The following is a 24,373-nucleotide window of genomic DNA, read 5'->3' on the forward strand; positions in this document are numbered from 1 at the left end:
TATGCAGTCAAAGTCGGCCCGGATGGCCAGGTTGATCGGCTTAAGGCTCGTCTTGTTGCAGAAGGATATACTTAGATTTTTGGGCTTGATTATAGTGATACTTTCTCTCCCGTGGCTAAAGTAGCATCTATTCGTCTCTTTTTGTCCATGGCTGTTGTACGTCATTGGCCTCTTTATCAGTTAGACATTAAGAATGCTTTTCTCCACGGTGATCTTGAGGAAGAAGTTTATATGGAGCAACCACCTGGTTTTGTTGCTCAGGGGGAGTTTAATGGTTGTGTGTGCAGATTGCGCAAGTCACTATATGGTTTGAAACAGTCCCCTCGAGCTTGGTTTGGTAAGTTCAGCACAATTATTCAGGAGTTCGGCATGACTCGTAGTGAGGCTGATCACTCTGTGTTTTATCGGCATTCTGCTCCTAATCTGTGTATTTATCTAGTGGTTTATGTTGATGATATTGTTATTACTGGTAATGATCAGGATGGTATTACTAATCTGAAGGAACATCTCTTTCAGCACTTCCAGACTAAGGATCTGGGCAGATTGAAGTATTTTCTAGGTATTGAGGTCGCTCAGTCTAGCTCAGGTATTGTTATTTCACAGCGAAAGTATGCCTTAGACATTCTTGAGGAGACTGGAATGATGGGTTGCAGACCTATTGACTCTCCTATGGATCCGAATGTTAAGCTTCTGCCTGGACATGGGGACCCTCTTAGAGACCCTACGAGATATAGGAGGTTGGTTGGCAAATTGAATTACCTCACAGTGACTAGACCTGACATTTCTTTTCCGGTAAGTGTTGTAAGTCAGTTTATGGATTCTCCATGTGATAGTCACTGGGATGCAGTTGTTCGCATTCTTCGGTATATAAAGTCAGCTCCAGGCAAAGGATTACTATTCGAGGATCGAGGCCACGAGCAGATTGTTGGGTACACAGATGCTGATTGGGCAGGATCACCTTTTGATAGACGTTCTACGTCTGGATATTGTGTTCTAGTAGGAGGTAATTTGGTCTCGTGGAAGAGCAAGAAACAGAATGTAGTTGCTCGATCTAGCGCCGAAGCCGAATATCGGGCCATGGCTATGGCGACGTGTGAGTTAGTTTGGGTCAAGCAGTTGCTCAAGGAGTTAAAGTTCGGAGAAATCAGCAAGATGGAACTAGTGTGTGATAACCAAGCTGCTCTTCATATTGCGTCAAATCCAGTGTTCCATGAGAGGACTAAACACATTGAGATCGACTGTCACTTTGTCAGAGAAAAAATACTTTCAGGAGATATTGTTACAAAGTTTGTAAAGTCGAATGATCAACTAGCAGATATTTTCACTAAGTCTCTTCCTGGTTCTCGTATTAGTTACATGTGTAACAAGCTCGGTACATATGATGTGTATGCACCGGCTTGAGGGGAGTGTTAGTTTATAGATATGTATAGTGTAGTCTTGTCCCACATTGGAAGAGGAGTAATATCTCTTTGTAGTGTATAGCTATAAATAGGGACCTCTTGTATTGTATTTATTCATTCAATATATCAATAACATATACTCTCCCGTGCCTTCTCACAAGAACAACATCCATTATTTGCCTTCCTTTGATGAAAACCATCTGTTGTGAATCCACCAATTTCTCCATCGCTCCTTTAAGCCTCTCTGTCAAAACTTTTGAAATTAGCTTATGCACACTTCCTATCAAGCTTATAGGTAGGCCTGGCAAGTGGGCCGGTCCAGGCCCGGGACCGGCCCAGGACCGCGGGCCAGACGGGCCAAACGATTAAACGGGCCAGGACCGTTTGGTCCGGTTTTAGCGGGCCTGGTCCGGTCTCGTGGGCCGGTCCTATGATTTGGCCCGCCAGGCCCGGGACCGGCCCGGTCTCCTTAACGGGCCCAACGGCTAAATTTTTTTTTTTTTTTTTTAAAACGTTGGACTATATATACATCTTAAGATATACTATACTACATATACATCTTAAGATATACTAGATATATATAGTAGATATACATGTATATATAGTATATATTCGAATATAGCTTATATATAGTATACATATATATATATATATATATATATATATATATACTATATATACATAGTATACTAGATATATATAGTAGATATACTATACTATATATACATCTTAAGATATACTATACTACATATACATCTTAAGATATACTAAGTATACTAGATATATATAGTAGATATATAGTATATCTTAAGATGTATATATAGTAGATATACATGTATATATAGTATATCTTAAGATGTATATATAGTAGATATACATGTATATATAGTATATCTTAAGATGTATATATAGTATATAAATCGAATGTAGCTTATATATAGTATACATATATATATATACTATACTATAGTTTATACTAGATATACTAAGTATACTAAGATATACTATATATACATCTTAAGATATACTATATATACTATACTATATATACATCTTAAGATATACTATACTATATATACATCTTAAGATATACTATACTATATATACATCTTAAGATATACTAAGTATACTAGATATATATAGTAGATATACATGTATATATAGTATATCATAAGATCTATATATAGTATATAAATCGAATATAGCTTATATATAGTATATATATATATATATATATATATATATATATATATATATATATACACTATACTATAGTCTATACTAGATATACTAAGATATACTATATATACATCTTAAAATATACTATATATATTATACTACATATACATCTTAAGATATAGTATATATACTATACTATATATACATCTTAAGATATACTATATATACATAGTATACTAGATATACTAGATATATATAATAGATATACTATACTACATATACATCTTAAAATATACTATATATACTATACTATATATACATTTTAAGATATACTATATATACTATATATACATCTTAAGATATACTATATATACATAGTATACTAGATATACTAGATATATATAATAGATATACATGTATATATAGTATATCTTAAGCTATACATATAGTATAATATAGTATAGTATACATATATATATATATAAATATATATATATAAGCTTATATTTATACTATACTATATATACATCTCATAAGATATATAAACTATATTCGATATACTATATATACATCTTAAGATATACTATATATACTATATCTACTATACTTTATATACATATTAAGATATACTATATATACTATACTACATATACATCTTAAGATATATTATATATACATAGTATACTAGATATACTAGATATATATAGTAGATATACATGTATATAAAGTATATCTTAAACTATACATATAGTATAGTATACATATATATATATATATATATATATATATATATATAAGCTTATATTTATACTATACTATAGTATATAACTATATACTATATATACATCTAATAAGATATATAAACTATATTCGATATACTATATATACATCTTAAGATATACTATATATACTATACTATATATATATACATCTTAAGATATACTATACTACATATACATCTTAAAATATACTATATATACATAGTATACTACATATATATAATAGATATACATGTATATATAGTATATCTTAAGCTATACATATAGTATAATATAGTATAGTATACACACACACACACACATATATATATATATATATATATAAGCTTATATTTATACTATACTATATATACATCTCATAAGATATATAGACTATATTCGATATACTATATATACATATTAAGATATACTATATATACTATACTATATATACATATTAAGATATACTATATATACTATACTACATATACATCTTAAGATATACTATATATACATAGTATATTAGATATACTAGATATATATAGTAGATATATATTAAGATATACTATATATACATCTTACTATATATATATATAGCTTATATATCTTAAGATGTATATATATATATATTAAGATCTACTATACTATAATATATATATATATATATAGTATATCTTAAGATGTATATATATATATATATATATATATATTTTAAGATGTATATATAGTATATAAATCGAATATAGATTATATATATTTATTACTATTTTTTTCTCTAACTTCTATTTAAAAAAAAAAGTTTCTGTTGGGCCCGTTTGGGCCCGGAACCGGACCGGGACCGGCCCACTAAACCCAGGCCCGTTAGTTCATGGTCCCGGTCCCGGGCCGGTTCCAGCAATAAGCGCGCGAGGCCCAGGACCGTTTAGGATCGGACTGTATAGGACCGGCCCACTTAGGACCGGGCCCGCGAAGCCCACTTGGGACCGGGCCCGGCCCACTTGCCACCCCTACTTATAGGCCTGAAATTTCTCAGTTCCTTTGCACCTACCTTCTTGGGGATCAGGGCTATATATGATGGAAGAATAGAGTATACCTTTTTACATGTCTCCTTAGTTATGCCTTTGAGAAACTGGAAGAATAGAGTAGATACCAGTTGATTCTACCTTTATGAAATGCGTACCTATATTTTTTACGAGGTTTACTGGAATTTGAATATGGTACTTTTAGGCGTTTTTTAGGCGTGAAGATGTTTCTTTTCTTTCTTTTTTACTATTATATTTTGTAGGATAGGGGTCCTGACTAAGTTTACCACTTCTTTGCTGATTTCTCTTTCTGTCTTTGACTCTCAACGCAGGCATTACATGCTAATGCACTTCCAGTTCTTGATATGTGCAAACAATGGCTCGCTCAGTACATGTAGTCTGGGTTCTAGGATGTGAAGTTGGTTTGAAGTGGTTGCGGCTTACTTTGCAGAAATTTTGTTTTCTGCAGCATAATATAAGGTCATTGTCAAAGATATGCTGGTTGCTTTGTTTCAGATTGGCAACGTAGCTTGCTCCATGGCACAATCACTTTAGAAGTGTGTGCCTGGTTTCACATTTGGGATGTAGTTTTGCTCATCGTTGAGGTTTCAGATTTCTCATCCATGTTACCCAGTGTGCATGCAGTCAGTTAACGTTATCACCATTTTAACGAGTACGACGAGGTGTAATCCGTCCTTTGGCAGCATGGTGCTGCCGCACGAGCATCTCAAGTCCCTTTGATCAAAGCATAAAGCGAAATTCGTATATATATTCTGATGTCAAGGATTGAACTACATATTTGAAGTTGCTCAATTGTGGTTGATTTTTCTTATGTTCGATTTTTTCATCTGTATATAAAGAAACATATAAAGAGTGGGCATCCATTTTTATTAGGTTGGGGTCCAACTCCCTCAAACTCCTTATTTTTTTATTTGTTTGAGGGGCCAATGCCATTGTGCTTTTTCAATTAACTTTTTGGAACCATAATATGTATATCCTTTAGATTTGAAGAGAGCTTTGAAAAGGGGTTTCATTTTTGGGATGGTTCTGCAAATCATTGTACCAAATATTCTGGACAGATATATATTCTCTTTCGTTAATCTGTTTCATTGTTTTTCTTGAATGTTTTTATTCCCATTGACGTTTCATCTGAAAACTAGGAAGATAATATATCTTTTTACTGGATGAGACAAGTGAATATGCTGTTATAATATTACTTATGTTTATACGATACTCTTTCAATTAAAGTTTGTTCCTAATAAATACCTTCCTACATTTACACTCCTTTAGTTTTTAAATTTATATTCGTGGTTAGGAAAGTCTCGTTCTTTCTTACCCTTGATCCTAGCTTCAGCTTTCATGTAAGTTTAAATTATGGAGTAGTCAAAAGTAGAGGTGCGAATTTAGACCTCTTTTCTTGAAGTATCATAACATGTAGAGTTTACTCATTTACCCTTGTTCAGTTAATAACAAGGGTAAATGCGAAACGATATGCTAATGGCAGTGGATACAAACTATAATAAAGGGTGAAGTTGAGCAACTTCCAACAGTACCACAAAAAAATTGGATTTTTTACATAGTTTTCTGCTGATATTGTACCACATGATATTGTTAAATTTCAAATCAAATTCATCCACCACTAATTGATTTCATCCAGACCAATTGGCATCTTTATCGTATGACACGTACCGATCTGTGGAAACACAAATGGAAATTAGATATTCTCATAGTCAATACGTTTGAATTAAGATTAGAGTTGCAGTTTCACTTTGCATCATTTAAGTGTATATTTCCAATCTCATAACAAGTATTTTTCATCTTCTCCTTTGTTATTGATGGACTAATCTTAACCTAAATTTCTCTTTTAAAAGAAGATACATCGAACTCATTATTTTGAGTTTTTTCTTACATTCCATCATTGAAGAAAAGAGTCCTATGTGTGTGTGTAAAAAGTGTCGACCCATATATATTATATAATAAATAAGCAAAATCGATACTATATAGAATTATATGTAAAGGATAAAAGGTTGCATCATTAATTACCTTGATTTATTAAAATGCTAGAGTTATCCTAGCTAGTGAGATTTCCAATCTTTATTTGTATTTTGTTAGAATTATTCAACTCTTCCAAGAACAAGTTAACAAATAAATAATTCATCAGAGTAGGACGTATAATATCCCTTATAATCTTGTGTATCATAATATACCCTAAACAACAAACTACGTAATTACCAAGAAAACTCCACCAACTATATATCATTGACGGAAACGACAAGATCGCCGGCGACACTTCCGATGAGAAGGTCCCCGGCGCCGTCAGTTTCAAGTAGCCTCTAATTGCCAGCTTTTGGCACAGTACGTACAGTCATGGGTGAAGGCTCTGTAAAGCTGAAAAGATTTGTTATTGCTCCTTATGATCGTAGATATAGGTCAATTATTCTCTCTGCGACGTATTTATAATTAACTCAGTTTTCTATTTTTCCCATAAAGTTTGTGTATGCATATGTGTGCTCATGTTAATTTGTTAAATCCCTTTTTTCTTTTTGTCTTAATGCTACTTGCATGTAGATATTCATATATAGTTTTAGCAAATTTTATTCATAACTAATAAATCCTCGGGAAGAAACAAATTAAGAGAGAGTGACGAATATTATATATTTATGGGGCTTAGCTCTTAGAGTTCGTGTTAGCTCCAAATGTACTTTGTAAAATCTCAAGAGGACGATGAAGTCTTGGTTTAGTCATCAAAAAGAGGTACAAGAACTCACTGCTCTTGGGTTCAAATTCTACCCCTTATTCACAAGTTTGTTTCCTACGTTGGTGTTCTCCCTACTAGCTAGTATGTGTATGTTAGGAGCGGATCCAACCCTTTGGTACCGAGTTCATCTAAACCCTAGTACTTTCGGTGCAAAGCATAAATTTATGTTAAACTGCAATATGTAGTAGATTTGAACTCGTAACCTTAAAAATAGAATAATGCGTTTAAATCTTGTATCCGCCTCTAGACTCGCAGTTTCCAGTAGTCTTTAGGGTCAAATATAGTCGTGTCTCACGATTAAGATTAAGAGGAAGATAAAAAAAAAGTTGAAAGAGCAAGATCATTTCCTTGTTTTACTTAATTTTGACATATGGTGAATATTACAGAATATGGCAAACATTTTTGGTGGTATTGGTGGCATACTCAGGATGGTCATCCCCTTTCGAGTTGGCATTCAAGAAGGTAGCAAATGAAGGCCTTTTGCCTCTTGATTTAGTGGTCGATGCCTTCTTCGCCATTGACATTCTTCTCACTTTCTTCGTCTCTTACTTGGACAAATCCACTTATTTACTCGTTGATGATCGCAAGAAAATTGCTTTCAGGTACTTTATATTTAGTAATGCTTTGAATTTCCGATTAAAGATCGTTTGCACATAAAAAAAAAAATTTAATTTCTATACGCTAACATTATAAAGGAATATTTTACACTATCGGGTCAACTATATCTAAGATAATTTGAGACAACGTTAACCCCCCTTAAAAAGTGAGATTAGTGATTTTAAAAAATAAGTTACCTACTACAAGTTAGACTACAAGGATAGTGTCTGAATATTTTTACATTATTAGTGTATATAAAGTAAATTCGAACGCATATTTCTCGTATCAACCGAGTTAAATGTTCGTATTCAATTCGAAGAGGATATCCAAATGTAGAACTAGTTTCTTGACATACTACATGAAAGAAAAACTCAAAGACTCAAAGTAAACGAAATTGGAATTACATTTGGGATCTTTTACTTTTTTTCTTTTTGTTATAACAGTGGTATGTGGGTCAACTTAGACGCCATATTTCATCGGGTACCCACTAACTCCCACCAACGTATTAGTTATTTTTATTTTGAAAGGTATGTCACTCATCTAGGGTTCCCAATGGATGTTGCATCAACCATACCATTTCAAACCATATACCGAATTTTTAATGGGAAGAAGCAAGGAGATGATGTTTTTGGCTTCCTCAACTTGCTAAGACTTTGGCGACTACGGCGTGTTAGTAAATTCTTCTCAAGGTATTGCGTTGACATTAATACTCAAACACGATCATTTCCAAAAATCCTGTAATTTAATTCTAATCTTAAGTTCCAATAAAAATCCCATCAAATTCAATCTCATTGTTAATCTCTTCCTTTCTTACAGGCTAGAGAAGGACATTCGGTTCAGCTACTTCTGGACAAGATTCTGTAAACTAATCTGTGTAAGCACTTTCGTTTTCCAACTTTACCTGATCCTGCAGATATACAGGTTCTTTTCTTCAAGTAACAGTCCATCTTATGGCTATAATTCTGTCATAGGTTACCTTATTCGCAGTGCATTCTGTTGGATGTTTATATTACTGGCTAGCAACTCATTATCATACTGCAGAGAATACCTGGATTGGGTCAAATGTTACTAATTTCCAAGAAAGAAGTATCTCTCTAGGATACACATATTCCATGTATTGGTCTGTTGCTACCCTCACCACAGTCGGCTATGGCGATCTCCGTGCACATAATACAGGAGAGAAGATTTTCTCCATCTTCTACATGCTTTTCAACATTGGTCTCACTGCCTACTTAATTGGCAACATGACCAATCTTATTGTTCATGGCATTGCTCGGACCTTCGCAATGGTAATGACACCTTAAAAGAAAAATGAGAGTACAGTTTAAGCAATCTACATTTCAAGTCTCAGTTCTAAAAACAATATGATAATCAGTTTTTAATTGCAGCGGGATGCCATCAATAAGACACTGAGATATGCAAGCAAGAATAGACTTCCAGAAGGTATAAAAGAGCAAATGTTGGCACATTTGACTCTCAAATCCAAGACTGCAGAACTACAGCAAGAGGAAGTAATAAGAGACTTACCCAAGGCAATAAGATGTAGCATTGCACAATATCTCTTCCATACAACACTTGAAAATACCTACCTTTTCAAAGGGGTTTCTGAAGACTTCATAGTCCAGTTGGTGATGCATTCTCTTACCTGCCTACTAAAAGCAGAATTTTTAACCTAAAACAGCTCCACATAACTAAGCTATGTCCTTCGATTTTTGATCTTACAGGTTTCCGAGATAAAAGCAGAATACTTTCCACCAAAAGTTGACATTGTTATTCAAAATGAGATACCAACAGATTTCTACATTATTGTCTCTGGAGCTGTGGTACGTGCCATTCCCGTCAACCTTTGCTCTTACTACTCCTACACAGTTAACTGGTCAGTGGTTGAAAACTGCAGGAAGTGGTTACATACAAGAATGGAATGGAACAGGTTAGTTATCACATTCTCATATTGTTTGATGCTGCTCCTAGTTTTTCTTTTCCGGTCTTGTCATTGCTAGACCAAGTAAAAGTTGGCTAACTTTAAAGGATGAAGAAGCGAAGGAATAAGTATTTATATCCAAGTGCCCGGAGACTACAGGGTCAGAAAGTCCACGGTGAATACTTTTTTTTTTTTTTGAAAATGAGAAAAAAAAAATCGGTGCATACTGATTTCAACTATTCTAGAGAAAAAGAGAACAGAAGATGAGTATCGTTTGGTTGCTAGAAATAGTTCGAGAGAACAATCTAATCTATTCTAATAAGTGTACTTTCTCATATATTGTCAAATTCAAACCAATCACATTTCTTACATTTATCAGTATTTAACAAGAGATTACAGAACCTCTATTTTAGTTTAAACAAACTTCAGACATTAAGCACGACAAGAAGCTTAAGTAGGATATATGAACATCAATTACATCAAAAGTTTGCCATAAAGATCTTGAAAGCTGGTGGAAACCATCTTATAACAATGAGGACAGTGCCTAAAGGATATTTAAACTACATATCAAGCTTGATTTAGGAGAAATTCTCAGCTCGAGGAAGTGAATTATCAGGAAACAAATGCTACTTTTCTTATGTAAAGCCTGATAGCTAAAAAAAAATGGGTATAACAGACAAATCACAAAAATAGCTTTACTCACCAAAACTGTTTGACACTTGAACTAATACCGTACATTGAGATAAACAGACTCTTTGACTCAGAAGTAATGAAACAGATCAACGACATGCCCATGACCAGCAGAGGCTATAAGCTTTGTGGTAGAGGCTATAAAAGAATAACTCTTAAACTAACCGAGAGAGGGTGAAAAGCATATAATGTTGAGAGATCATTCGACTATAATGTCTAGATTAATGATCAGTTGACAGGGATTTCACATCTATTAAATTAGAAACTGCATAGCTAAGTGTGACTAGATGTAACTTTCTCAATGTACCTCTTTAGCTGCATCCAACAATCTAAAATGTCATTTATTATCTACTGAACAAATCAAGATACATCATAACAAACCATTATTGAATGATATGTGAGCAGATACTGTCAATTGTTGTATTAACTTAAAACATGACAGTTATGTAACCTAACCATTGTTGGTTAGGTTGCATGTTCAATCATAAAAGTTATCGAAAAGTGATGCTAACTCGAACCAGACAACCTCTACTTACATTATACCATTCATTCGTCGATTAAGCCAACATTTATCATAGTATGAAAATCTCCAATTAATCAGAGAGTTCTTTTCTTAAAAAAGTTTCTCCTTTCTGCTGAACAGTTCCTGTCAAAGTTGGAGTCCCCAGAATTGTTCGGTGAAGTAGGTGTTATCTTTAATACGCCCCAGCCTTTTACCGTGAGAAGTAAGAGACTTTCTCAGGTTGTTCGAATCAGCCATCATCATTTCAAGCAACTGGTGCAGCCCCTTAACGCAGATGGAAAGATAATCCTCTCCAATTTTCTTCAGGTACTGTGGTAGCTTTTAGTTGCTAGTCTTGAACATCATAACATCCCCAGTGACAAACTAGTTATTAAAGTTTCGTGCACCCTATGCTCGAAGATCTGAGCGTCAGTAACACTGAGCTGGTAATGGCATTTTCCATTAGATGACAGCTCATCAGATTAGCTCTTATGTTAGTTATCTCTGTATTCATACTCACATCATGGTCTTGTGACATGATATAAATCAGAATCTTAAAGGAATGGAAAAGGAAGAGCTACAAGAGATACCACTCATATCACAGCTGCTCAGTGACGTGAATAGTGAGGTAATCCTTTGCAATAAACTAGCAAAATCTATGGCATTAAACTGAGCAAGTACTTGAACTTGGCTTGATCCTTCTTTTTTTTGGATGACTGAGAGATTCTTCTGGGATGAACCTTTAGGACTTACCGCAGCCTCCGAAACTCGGGGATTACACACACCCTTCACCACATAAATACCACGATTAATTCATATGGCTCGGAGCTTGAACTTGTGACCTACGTCACAAGTCCCTCTACCTTTGCCACTTGAACCTGGATTTTCCCCTCATTCCCAAATGAGCAGATATTATTACCTTCCCCACTCAAGACTCCTGAAGAGTGGCATGAAGAAAGGGATTTTCCAAAGAAATGTTTCCAATGAGAAAGTCATCTCCTTAGTGTTTGGTTACCATAAAATGTTTTCCGGAGAGTTACTACCTAACTTATCAGTAGATGCTGTTTTCCTTACAACTATCTTAACTTATGATTTTCCTCATTTTCCTCATTCAAGGAAAATATTTCCCACAAAAGGGAAATACAACTTACCTCACTTAGAGGAAAAGTCATTTTCTTTACAACTATCTTAACTTTCAACTTCATATTACATGCTCCAACTAATACTTAGATATTACTCCCCTTGTTTCAATTTAAATGACACACTTTACTTATTAGTCTGTTCCAAAAAGAATGACACATTTTTATATTTGGTAACAATTTCACTTTAAACTTTTTATTTTACCCACTTTACCCTTAATGAGAAGCTTTTATAGCCAAAAATATCATGGCCCCACGAAGCTTTTGCCCCTTAAGCTTTTAGGACCATATATTTCAATAGTCTTCTTTTTTTTTCTTAAACCTTATGTCAAATCAAACTACATAATCTAAATTGAAACGTAGGGAATATTATTATTCGTTAATACTCAAATTTTTCATCCAAACACCCTTGTTAATATCATTATTAATCTTTAAGATATACTTTTTTCCAGAAAATATATTTTGCACTCACTAACCAAACACAAACATTTTCCAGGAAAATGTTTTCCATTGAAAATGACTTTTGTCATACCAAACAATGAAATATACGTCTATCTCAGTAATGAATAAGACAAACTTTTTATCCATCATCTTGTACCATCAACGGTAACAAACAAGGTTACCCTTTTTTGATATCCTAAAAAAACAGGGGAAAAGATATTCCTAGAAAGGTTTGACAATGACCGGTTGACAATACAACAATAATGATTTCCAAATCTAACATAATAAAGTTGCAAAATCTTGTGCAACAGTGAACACTAGCGAAGCAAAGCAAGAAGCACAGTCAGGCAAATGAAAGGCTTCCAAAATCTTATCCACTTGAACTTTTATCCAATTTCTATGATGATTAATGCTTCATTCTCTTGCAGGTGAGTACAATGAGTAGGGGACAAAATCATGAAGGACAAAGCCAAGACGGAAATAGTAAGCTTATGCCTCACCTAGAACTGTTCCGTTATTAATATCTCACAATGTGAGTAAGATATATGTGCTGACAGCAAGCGTGGACAATTGGCATCAAAATATACCAAAGATCGTATCATATATGCCATAAATGTGACTATGAAACTTTGCAGAGTATGTAAAATTTTAAGGAACATAGAATGGTGAAATTTGATGGACATAACCCCTGGTTATTTTGAAAACTTCTTAGCTACATTCTACCTGCATCTGCATTTGACCTTATACTACTATTTTACTCAAATAAGCAACGTTTTAGTTTTCTGCAGACATGTAATAAGTTTGAAATTGAAAAAACTTGAAATGTTTTGGGTTGTCGACATGCCCTTTTTTCTTTTTGATAAAGTAAGTAATTCTATCAATGTGGAAAAACTCCCGTAAAAAGCCAAAATGCTTCTTTAAAAGTTTGACCAGAATTTGCAGTTTACAAAATGGGCATTTCCAGTTTAAATTCATGAGTTGAATCTCACTTAGACAACTAAGATTTAGTCTTTGACTATGGGTTGCTTGTATTTGCCTTTTAGTTTTGCATGACTTAAGGAGTATAATACAATGAAATTTTTGGTTAGGAAACCCTAAAACATCTTTCAATAAATTATAATTTTACAGGAATTACCACAACAACACTCCCCACTAGGGTTATAATACATGGACATCATCCACATGACAAACCAAATGAAGGAGGAATTGCAGGAAAACTAATACATCTACCTGAGTCAGTTGAAGATCTCCTAATAATAGCAGGTAAGCCTAAGTACTTAGTCTACTGGACTTCAGCTTGTGAAGCAGTGATATTTAGCCAATACTCTCAACAAATCCATTCTCTAATACGAAATTAACATCAATGATTGCATTGTCAAGGAATAAGAATGCAAGAGAGGAATTACAATAATTTTTGTGGATGCAGAAAAAAGATTTCGAAAAAGAGGAAGTACAATTGTCATGGCAGATGGCTTCCCAATGGAGGATTTGGGTGCTTTGCGAGAAAATGATCACTTGTATATAGTTTGACGGAAAAATCATCAGATGCTTAATAAGTCAAGCTGATAGAATTCAGGACGATTTTCCTATTGGATTTCGAGAGAAATGTGCAATTAGATTTTATAGATGGAAATGGAAAGTCGGAAGTACCTAAATGAGATGGAGAGTTGAGATTTCATTTCCGATGCCGGTGGGAGTCCGGTGATAGCCGGAAAAGACATCGGAGCGGCGCCCATAGCCATGACTGCGCTTTGCCTCGCTAGTTATGGACATAGTTAAGTTAAATGATCAGATCCTTTCTTTATTTTTTTTTCAAGATGTTAAATTACAATACATATTTGATTATTAATAAGTTGTCTTTAAAGTTTCACACCAGATGAAAAAAAGACTAGTGTAGTATTTGTTTTCTCAACTGAATGCCTATAATTTATCTTAACTTAAAAATAACAAAATATAAATTCTAATACAAAATAATTAATATTAGGAAAAAAAATCATAATTTATATCGAGAGAGAAAAATGATGAGGGACCAATAAAATCTCATTGGATTCCAGAGGGTTAGCTATTTCATTTCCATTAAATAGAGATGCAATTATTTATCATACATCCCTTTGTAGTAGTTGTACAATATGATAGTAAGAGTACCACTGCCACACAAGTTAAAGCCTTAATTAGCACCATACATGCAAATGTTACACTGGGAAATAGGTATGTTTCCAATCTAATTGAGGTGTGTCATCCAGGAATATGCAACTGGACTTCTCACTTGATTTTCAGCATTTTTCCATGAAATCCAACCAAATGCATTTCCTGTTTTAATACCTTTCTTGGACACAAATGTGACTGTGTAATGGAGTTTTTCTCCTACTTTCTTGAATACAAGCTTTGGCGGCTTCACGGTCACCGTAACAGATGAAGGACCATCAATGGCTACTTCATACACTGACCCTGCAGCTCCAACATTGGTCACTTCCCGAGTGTAACGAACAACTCGCGTTGAATTAACTCCAAACAAGACCGAGAATGATGGGTAGTTGATCTGCCCAGCATCTGCAAACTTGTTTGCACAAGTGAAGTTGACTCTTTTGACAATAGCTTGTATTTGATCCATAGGGTAGTGTAAGGAGCACAAGAACTTGATATGATCCTGAATTCTGATATCGTATATGAGGCCGGGGGAGAGTGCTTTCTGGGGATTTACATGGCCTGATCCATGAGCCAATGGACTGGAAAATATACTGTCTTCTGCAGAATCACGAAACGAGGAGTTGGTGTTATCTTGAGTGTACGCGGTTGTCATGATTGCTGATTTGATCGCGCTTGGACTCCATTCAGGATGTACAGCTTTTATCAATGCAGCAACTCCTGTAACATGAGGACAAGCCATAGAAGTGCCAGAAATGATATTGAATGAAGTCTTTCGTGTATCGACATCAAGTGAAGTTGGCCCTACATTTTCAGGCCAAGCTGCCAAGATATTCACTCCAGGACCAATGACATCAGGCTTTAATATCTGAGCAGCAATTGCATTTGGCCCTCTTGAGCTAAATCCAGCGACAACAGGGGATGGTTTAACTTTCACCACTGTCCCAACAAAAGTAAAAACAACTGTTGGATTGCTTTCTGTTTTCACATATTCCCTTATTACATCCCCCACCTTCCTCCCAACAGCCACTGCAGGCAATAATTGGCTATCCGCGAGTAACTCCTCCCCCGTCTCGGGTGTATTGGCTAATATCATACCTATTCCATTGGCTTCCGTCACTACTAGTCCCTTCTCAACTCTATCATTAGTCCCCCTGTCACATAACACTACTTTTCCGCGAACCACGTTTGGGTCAAGCGAACCACGCAAGCACAAATTGCTAGAGGAGTTGTTTCCTTTTAGGTAAACTAAGCTCAGTGATTTATTTTCCATTTCTTCTCCACTATACAACGATACACCTTGAAGTTTTTGGCCATTTCCCAGAGTAATAAAAGCAGGAAAGTCTCGGTCAAGAGTTGCAGCACCAACAGTAACGATCCATGGAGCCGTGTTCACAACTGTTGATTTTCCAGGACCATCATTCCCAGCTGAACACGACACAAGAATCCCTTTCTCAATAGCAGCGAAAGCACCCAGAGCAATGGCATCGTTGTAATATGTTGTTGCATTATTAGACAATGACACGGACAATACATCAACACCATCCATAATAGCACGGTCGAATGCAGCAAGGATATCAGAGCCAGCACAAGTTTCATTCCAGCACACTTTGTAGCTCGCTATACGGGCTTGTGGCGCCATCCCTCGTGCAGTCCCTTTAGCATAGCCAAAGAGACTAGCATTTGCCACAATGGATCCTGCATGCAATATGAGTCCAACTGAATCCAGCCTTTTTGACACGAAATGTAGATATATATAGGTAAATAATTACTAAATCTTCAATAATTAACACATAATTTATTAAATGCATCAAGTTTAAATCTTGAATCCGTCACTACCTGCAGCTGTGCTCGCAGTATGAGTGCCATGGCCGTTATGGTCCCGGGGCGATTCAATCTCCTTAGAGCAGCTGCTAGAAACCTTACAACCTTTAACAAAATACTGAGCACCAATAAGTTTCCTATTGCAATGCACATTCGGATCGAAATCAGGTGCCGATTGGCATTCCCCCCGCCATCTGGACGGCACATTAGACATGCCCAAATCATTAAAACTCTTAGACTCAGGCCAAATTCCACTATCAAGAACTCCAATAATAACATCTTGAGCAGCATTGTTCAATTCTGGTAAAGTACGTCCAGCCCATGAATTGAGATTATCGAGGCCAAGAAATTCAGGGGTACGGGTTGTTTGAAGGGTGTAAAAAGTGTCTTCATAGACATTAACGACAGAGTCAGATTGGCGGAGTAATTCAACTTCATGGGGATAAAGACTTGCGGCAAAGCCGTGAGAGGCAATGTTGTACGTATAGAGAAGAGAATTTTTATTTGAAGAAGTTAGAGACTGGAGATAGGATTTGTACCATTGATTGTGAGTAGAGAAAGAAGGAGGTTTGAGGTGACGTTTCATGTGTACAATGTAGGTTTTTTTGGTGGGATGAACTGCCATTGATGAGTGGAGAAAGAGAAGTAGAATGGTGTATAACAAGATTACTACAGCTCCCATTAGTAAAGAAAATAGAAGGATGAAAATGATAAGTGTGTGTGAAAGAGAGAAAATCAGGGGGTTTTATTTTCAGTTACCACCTTAATTTAAGTCAAATTTTGACTCACAAAATTCTGAAATTATCTTCTGAATTAGGATGAACTTTCGTTTTAAGTGTATAATAATTGATTCCCTTTTATGTCTTGAAGGTATATGATTGAGTTGAGGATATACTTTGTCATTAAATTGAGTTTGACCATAATTTATACTTTCTCCATTTCATCCTACATGAGTACATGGTGATGTTTGATTGGTCGAAGAGTTTTTAAGAGGAAAAAAGGAGTAGATTTTAAGACTTATGTTCTTAAACTTTCCACGATAATGTTATAAACATATTATTACGAATAAAAAATTTAAAATTAAATTATTTCATAAAAATGAATCTTCTTTTCTGGACTTTATAAAATACAACAGAGGGAGTACTAAGTAGTTTAAGTAGATGCATTGACTTGTATTCTTAGTTTTTCTTTTACCGATAAATGCAGCTAAGTTACTCTGCTTATGTTGAAAAAATAAACTGTAACAGTGTTGTTCAGGTTATTTTACCCATATCTTTGATAAGTTGTATACATTTCTTAAAATCGGCAAAGTATAAAACACATAGTCCCTCCGTTTCAATTTATGTGAACCTATTTTCTTTTTAGTCTGTGCCAAAAAGAATGACATCTTTTCTTATTTGGAAGCAATTTACCTTTATGCAATGATTTATAGCCACACAAAATATATGTGTCTCATTTTACACCACAAGTTTAAAAGTTTTCTCTCTTTTCTTAAACTCCGTGCTCAGTCAAATGGGTTCACATAAATTGAAACGGGGGAGTAAATTATATGTGTGCAATGCCTGGGGTCTATGTGCTTCAATAAGGAATAAAGAAATTGGAGCTCAGTTTACTTAAGCTGAGAGATTCAAAAAAAAGAAAATTAAAATGGTTTGATCAACAAAAGAATGCAAAATGTGTTTGGTAGTCTAAACTGGGGAATAAGGGGAAAGTGAATTAAATCCAATTATAGTTACAGAATCCGTCGAGCTCAGGGCGAATTAAATGCGGATGAGGTAGTCAGGAAAAGTTGCATAGAGATAAGCCCATAACTAATTTGAATAAGATTTTCTCCTTCTCATATTATCAGTCGAGGCTACTAAAAATAATTATCTCAAATTATTTATCATTTTAAAAATTCAAGACAAAATTAATTATTTTTTTCTTTTTTTACCATTAGTAATAATTATTCTTGAATATGAAAATAACACATAAATAGAATAAATATTCAATGAAGAGACATTTTATCTTAAGACATAAATAAGGGTAAAATAGTCTAATTATTTTCCTAATTAATATTTCTTAAGGGACATATAAAAGATGATAATTTGAGATAGAGGAATACAAGCTTTAGGTCAATAGGTTTATTTTTTCTATTCTCCTTTAGCTTTTTTGACTTTTAACTTTTTTCCTTCTAATTTGCCAATAGTAATTAGGAGGCTTCAACCGTTCAATGAGATTTTTCTTTTTGAGGGGGAGGGGGGGCTGTGGCAGTGTGAACAATTAGATGGCTCAGAAAACTAAAATTAAATCTTGACGAATAAAACTTTAACATAAAAAAGAAAAATATAAGTTGTTAATGATTTACTTCATATTTTATCAAGTTTATTAATTGCACAAAATGAAATTTTCGATCGAAGACTTCATTCCGAAGGGACATGATACATCTCCATTCTCCCTCTACCGAGAATCAGATTCATTAGAAAAAGACAGAATGCCAGGCTTTGGTAATTATAAACTGCTAAAACTCAATTAGTTCTTCTATATATAAGCTACGTCCGAGCATAAATATTCCACACGCGAAAGCACACACAAAATAATAGCCACTAATCTAACATTTTCATAATTTGAGAGTTAATTTGAATAAGTTCTTATCTCTTAAGGTGAAATTAAACAAATAAAAATTCTTTGTTTGTAACGTTATATAGAGATTAAGTGAATATTGGAAAAGTTTCTCGAAACATCATTGTAAAAGTCTAAGACGATAATTAACTCCAAAGAAAGCAAAAAAGTTGTACAATTATATGAGAAGACATTCAACTTTTCAGAATCGCAAGGTAATTATTCTTCGTAGACTAGCAAAAACCTGGCATATAACAGATTCTTTTCTTCTTGTTTTTTTTTCCTACTTTTTGTTGGTCAAAAGTGTAACTGAACAGTCAAGGCTCACTAAGAAGTGAGAGCCAATATTCGTGTTCTGTTGTCTTGTATCCAAAATTAAGCACATGTGACGTAAGCCATGCAACAAATGAATGCAAAGACAAGGATGCCACATGTTGATTGTTACTTGTTAAATTTGTTTTCCCTACAGAGAAATTATTTTTTGACTTTTGAGAAACTTATTTCCCTAAAAAATATTTCAAGATATTTTTAACCAACAAAACCTATAAAATAAAAAAAATAAAAAAAAGAAAAGAAAAAGGCACCCGTAGTCTAAGCATTTAAATAAACAATGGTTGCTTCAGCTCAATAAACGGCCTAGGCCTGCTTGGCCAATGGCCAATCAGTTTCATAAATTTGATAACAACATTTTTTGGCTAGCCCTTAACGCTACATTACCGAATTCACGTATGTTAATAAGTGAATATCGTTTTAAAAAAATTCGAGAACGCAAGTTCTGAACGTGAAATATTCTATTCGACTAAGCTAGAGGTTGTTTGATCATGCTTTAGAATTTGCTTATTTTGAAGACACTTTCCAAACGAGCTTTAGAGGTACTTTGGGAGAAGCAACATATTTTTGGACTTTGGTCTAAACATTTGAGAATACTTCCCAGTATTGCAGAAACAACTTATACGACTTTGGAAAAGAATCCGAATTAAAGCTTTTGCCTTAGGAGGCCATAAAAGCGAACTTTTAGGATAGTCAGCACTCAGCAGGCACAAAAGCACATGATTCATAGAGATCATACATTGACTATTAACGTTCAGACTCAAGCAATAGTTATTTAACGGGTAGGCGTACGGCTCAAAATTATTTTCTGAAATACCTCAGAGCTAGGTGACATGGATTCTCTAAAACTTTTACATCGTAACGAGGAATGATGGGGTCAACATGTCTGATATGGTCTACATACCTGCACAATGAATTAAAACCTGATGAATATTTTGAAGATGCTCAACTGTGAGCTAATGCTACTAGGCATCTATAATACAAGACCATTATACATGAGCAGATTGTGCTATCTATTCCTAGATCTACAACATATGGAAATTAAGTATCAACAGTTTAAGAGTTAAACACTACAATCACAAGTCAAAAGCATTTCAAACTGCTGTAGCCATAAGGAACAGAATGGTGAATCTATGTTTACATTTTGCCAGTTGTTCAAATTGATACTTAGCATAATATTTACATTTTATATCACCTGTATATTACTCGAGAAAAGAAGCCTAATGAGTAAACGAACATCCAGAAGAGAATGTGTCTGTCACGATCATCAGATGGCATGACAACAATGCATGAGAAATCAAACCGATATATCTTAATGAGATAAACATCACCAGTTATGCATGAGTTGAAATCACAATCATGCTATGAAAAACAGAGATCAAGGGTTCACTGATATACTTACAAGTTCTAGCCGCCCTCCTGGTTATTCAGCATGTTCAAAATAGCATAAGCAGCTCTTTGAAAATTATCCTTCTGTTCCTCTAAAGTTTTCCTCCTCTCAAGAGCAGAGTCCTTGCACTTCTCCATGTCTTCTGTTACTTCAGTAGAGCTCTGATCAATTTCACTGTAGAAAGTGATAAAAATGTGAAAGGGTATACACGATACAAGCAGATAGACAGGAAAAGTGTGAAAGAAATGTTTTGTAGATGCAATGAAAATAATGGTATGTTTGTAGATGCAATGAAAATAATGGTAACGGTCTATAGCTCTAACTTATAGTTACAAGAAAGAACAAGCTGTTACGGTAAAAATGCAAGAAAGACTATGATGGAAGAGTGAAATATGAATACCAATAGCTTCAGAGGAGAACTACACAAAATCCTGGTTGACATCGAAAAATAATGCAATTGACATTTGAAAAATAGTAATCTTGAGATTTGTCAAGAACATGTGACAATGGACAGAATAGGCAAATATTGACAGTACAAGTACAAGTTTTCAAAGCTAATGTAAATATTTCCCACTTCTTCATGCCGCTATGTGGATAAAAATATACTTCCTCGAGTCTCAGTGCTAATCAGCTTACTTTATCATCTTCAGCATGTGCTCCATTGCCACTTGCACTTGTTGTGAGAGGTCTGCATATCCATTATGTGGAACAAATAAGTTCCGCATAACGTGTAATTACACAAGGTATATTAACATTTCCTTACAACATTTGATGGCAACATATATCAACACATTATAAACTTTCCACTGAAAATAGAGGTTCCATTTCAACATGACCAGGCCAGTAACATTAATGACTAAAGGAAAAGAGAAAAAAAAATTCAAAAGATTTCTCAAATAGTATCATATTGAGAACCTGCAGGGGTAAAAAAAAATATTACATTCTCTTCCATTGAGTCCAACCCAATAATGAACCACCAACAATAATATCGGGATTCAGCGAAGCTTACTTCTTTTAGCTTGATGTTCCATTATTTCCATTGACATGTCAGTTTGGAGCATTCACAAATTCTCCAATAGGAAGTTATAGATGTGAATTACCGGTTTCCTCAATTACTTAGTTAATAGGTAAGGAGAACCTCAGTGTGCTTATGTCTCAAGCATGATTGAATTGCATGCTCCTGCTCGTAATAGGTCAGCTAAACTACATGAATCAACATATTTAAAATATAAACTTCAGCAGTATCTAGACATGCAACTCAAACTGATCACTTCATTCTTTCTCAATCTTCCCCAACCAGTTCCTATTTTTTATTTGAGCAGAAATGGAAATATGGCGATTGCAATATTTGCTCCTTATTTATTTTTCATTAAGTATGTATAGTCTAGACATATAAGTTTCCAAGATATTCAAGTGCTAATTCATTGTCATTCTATGCCATAGGATCTTCAAGAATACTAGCTTAATATCTTCTATTTCAGACCACCTGATACGTTCAATTTTTGCCTTCAGTAGGATGGAGAGAAACGCAACTTACAATGGCATGCACTTCCAAAATCAGATGAAATGATGTAAAAATTATGCTTAAAGCAGCATACCAGTTGTCACTGAACGACCATGAAACAGCTTAGTTTAGATCAGTTCATTATTCATTTGAAGTCTCAATTCCAATCAAATTCCTTAGCATTAATTTGCACTTGTCTAAATTGCATGTGGAAAATTCATGAATGTTTGAAGGTTAATTGAGACAGCTGCCTTATTCTTTAGACAGCTACTACGACACTAATTTTTAATATATCAAGTTTACCATGTAAATTCTAAATTGTTTCTAACAATTGATCTAACATCTTAATTCTCTCTAATTCAGGAAAAACTAAATTAGGAAAACATACAAAATTTCGATAAAAATTCAATCAATAGCTACTGAAGACAGAGAAATCACCCAACATAGGCAAGAAAAAAACTGAAGAAAAAAATAATTAAAAATAACAAACAACTCGTTGCTTATAATCAAAGACCAAATTCGAAAAAAAAAAATGCAACAAAAAAAACCACATGTGCAACACTAAAGCAGAAAAATAGCAAATGAAGGCTTATGTATAAGCGAAAAGGATTGCTACAGGAAGTAGTACACAATAACTAGCAATTTGATGCTCGAAACATACATAACTTCCAGCCAAATTCAATAGATTGCAAATCTTCAAGGTAAAACACATACTATGGCTCCTCCAATTGTGATTAAGAAAATATTATTCCGTTGACATCAAATTGACGGAGAATTGTGATTTAAACATCGATACTCTATTAAAATGGATGTGTAGATTACCGTAAAGGACAGAGGAAAGCTGAGATTCGATTTCAGAAGTTCGAGCAAGCTGATCGTCGGCGGCAGCAGCGTCTCTAGAAGGTTCCATTTTCTGTTTGCAGAGAGAGTGTGTGTGTGTGTGTGTGTGTGAAGAGAGAGAGTGTGTGATTGTGTGTGTGGGAAATGTGGTGAATGAATTTGAGCGCGCTTTTTGTCCAGATTTAATATGCGGTTCATTTGGGCAATTTCCAATTTGTAGATTTCAAACAAAATTATGAAGACTTTAGTCCCTGGGTTTTGTTTTTTAGCATTTCAACACCCTTGCAGAGTGAAAGAGTTTAAGCTCGAAGGTAAGACAATCTTTGAGCTTGACCACCCGCGCTCCCTTGGGCTATTTATTGAAGTCACATGCCTTTACTTTGTAATAAGTTGGTTAGTTAGTTAATTAGTGGGAGTGCATGTATGTGAAGTGTATATATGCACAGTGCTCATGCATTGCAGAGGAGATATAGAATCAGATTTCATTCTCAATTCTCTCTTCCTCGTTTCCTTTGTTCTTCACGTTAGCTTCTACATTCTTCTAACATGGTATCAGAGCAGCGATTAGGGCTCTGAATCTGCTTCTTCTCCTTCACCCAGCTGGTTTGCCATTATCAATTCTAGAGTTGTCCGCCATGGGAGACACCTCAACACCTCAAATTGACCATCGTCACCCACTCTATCTCCAACCATCTGATACGCCTGGAGCGATTTTGATAGATATCAAGCTCACATGCCCAGAAAATTACGTATTGTGGAGTAGATCGATGCATTTGGCTCTATTGGGGAAGAACAAGCTAGGTTTCGTAGAAGGAACATGTCATGTAAATAGTCTAGACAAAGGAAATTAGCAGATTTGTGGGAACAATGTAATGATATAGTTCTCACATGGATTGGAATATGTGTGTCACAGGAATTGTTACCAAGCATCGTCTATGCGTCAAATGTAGCAAAGGTTTGGGTTGAATTAAAAGAGAGGTTTGAAAAATCTAACTTGACTAGATTCTATCATCTTTGGACTCAAATTGGAACCCTAACTCAAGGTACTGATTCTGTTACCACATACTTTACTAAGATGAAAGACTTATGGGATGAACAAGATACCTTGATACCAGGTCGAGGATGTAGGTGTAAGGAGTCAAAATCATATTTTGAAATGTTTTATCAGCAATGTGTTGTGCAATTTTAGTGGGATTAAATGAAACCTATGCTCACGCCCGCAGTCAAATTTTATTAAAAATACTTGTGTTATCAGTGAATCAAGCATATGCCTTAGTGATACAAGAAGAAAGCCAAAGGGCTCTTGGTGTAATGGACATGAGTAAAGAGCCA

General features: G+C 34.6%; 4 protein-coding genes and 1 long non-coding RNA gene across 6 annotated transcripts in view; 2 read left to right on the forward strand and 3 right to left on the reverse strand.

The window, feature by feature from the left end:
• LOC104093489 (uncharacterized) overlaps nucleotides 1-5,459 on the forward strand; it is a 102,587-nt gene extending 97,128 nt beyond the window's left edge. The window contains exon 36 of the mRNA XM_070182474.1: nucleotides 4,692-5,459. Within this exon, the coding sequence (XP_070038575.1) occupies nucleotides 4,692-4,757 (66 nt within the window). The 3' untranslated portion in view covers nucleotides 4,758-5,459. The remainder of the gene's footprint in view (nucleotides 1-4,691) is intronic.
• Nucleotides 5,460-6,514: 1,055 nt separating this feature from the next.
• On the forward strand, nucleotides 6,515-14,277 carry LOC104087844 (potassium channel KAT3). Of its 2 annotated transcripts, XM_018767976.3 has the most exons (13): nucleotides 6,534-6,788; nucleotides 7,504-7,719; nucleotides 8,242-8,403; nucleotides 8,531-8,588; nucleotides 8,686-9,003; nucleotides 9,103-9,342; nucleotides 9,439-9,537; nucleotides 9,612-9,644; nucleotides 10,969-11,154; nucleotides 11,378-11,455; nucleotides 12,836-12,890; nucleotides 13,536-13,670; nucleotides 13,834-14,277. In XM_018767976.3, the coding sequence occupies exons 1-13, from the start codon at nucleotides 6,727-6,729 to the stop codon at nucleotides 13,935-13,937; spliced, it is 1,746 nt and encodes a 581-aa protein (XP_018623492.1). In that variant the 5' UTR covers nucleotides 6,534-6,726; the 3' UTR covers nucleotides 13,938-14,277. The 2 variants fall into 2 exon arrangements, with proteins under 2 accessions (XP_018623493.1, XP_018623492.1); XM_018767977.3 differs by lacking the exon at nucleotides 8,686-9,003 and having other exon boundaries at nucleotides 6,515-6,788.
• On the reverse strand, nucleotides 8,438-13,836 carry LOC117274557 (uncharacterized). Its single transcript, XR_011410435.1, has 2 exons — nucleotides 13,638-13,836; nucleotides 8,438-9,013 (listed from the first exon to the last, which is right to left on the reverse strand). It is a non-coding gene; the product is annotated as an uncharacterized lncRNA (long non-coding RNA).
• Nucleotides 14,278-14,450: 173 nt separating the features above from the next.
• LOC104087846 (subtilisin-like protease SBT1.8) lies at nucleotides 14,451-19,031 on the reverse strand. The gene is made up of 2 exons (XM_070182475.1): nucleotides 16,392-19,031; nucleotides 14,451-16,250 (listed from the first exon to the last, which is right to left on the reverse strand). The coding sequence occupies exons 1-2, from the start codon at nucleotides 17,056-17,058 to the stop codon at nucleotides 14,629-14,631; spliced, it is 2,289 nt and encodes a 762-aa protein (XP_070038576.1). The 5' UTR covers nucleotides 17,059-19,031; the 3' UTR covers nucleotides 14,451-14,628.
• Nucleotides 19,032-19,935: 904 nt separating this feature from the next.
• LOC104087847 (uncharacterized) lies at nucleotides 19,936-23,228 on the reverse strand. Its single transcript, XM_009592408.4, has 4 exons — nucleotides 23,024-23,228; nucleotides 21,334-21,385; nucleotides 20,710-20,871; nucleotides 19,936-20,211 (listed from the first exon to the last, which is right to left on the reverse strand). The coding sequence occupies exons 1-3, from the start codon at nucleotides 23,109-23,111 to the stop codon at nucleotides 20,715-20,717; spliced, it is 297 nt and encodes a 98-aa protein (XP_009590703.1). The 5' UTR covers nucleotides 23,112-23,228; the 3' UTR covers nucleotides 19,936-20,211; nucleotides 20,710-20,714.
• Between the last annotated feature and the right edge of the window lie 1,145 nt (nucleotides 23,229-24,373).

Source organism: Nicotiana tomentosiformis, chromosome 8 (genome assembly GCF_000390325.3).
Source record: "Nicotiana tomentosiformis chromosome 8, ASM39032v3, whole genome shotgun sequence".
Lineage (NCBI taxonomy): Eukaryota > Viridiplantae > Streptophyta > Magnoliopsida > Solanales > Solanaceae > Nicotiana > Nicotiana tomentosiformis.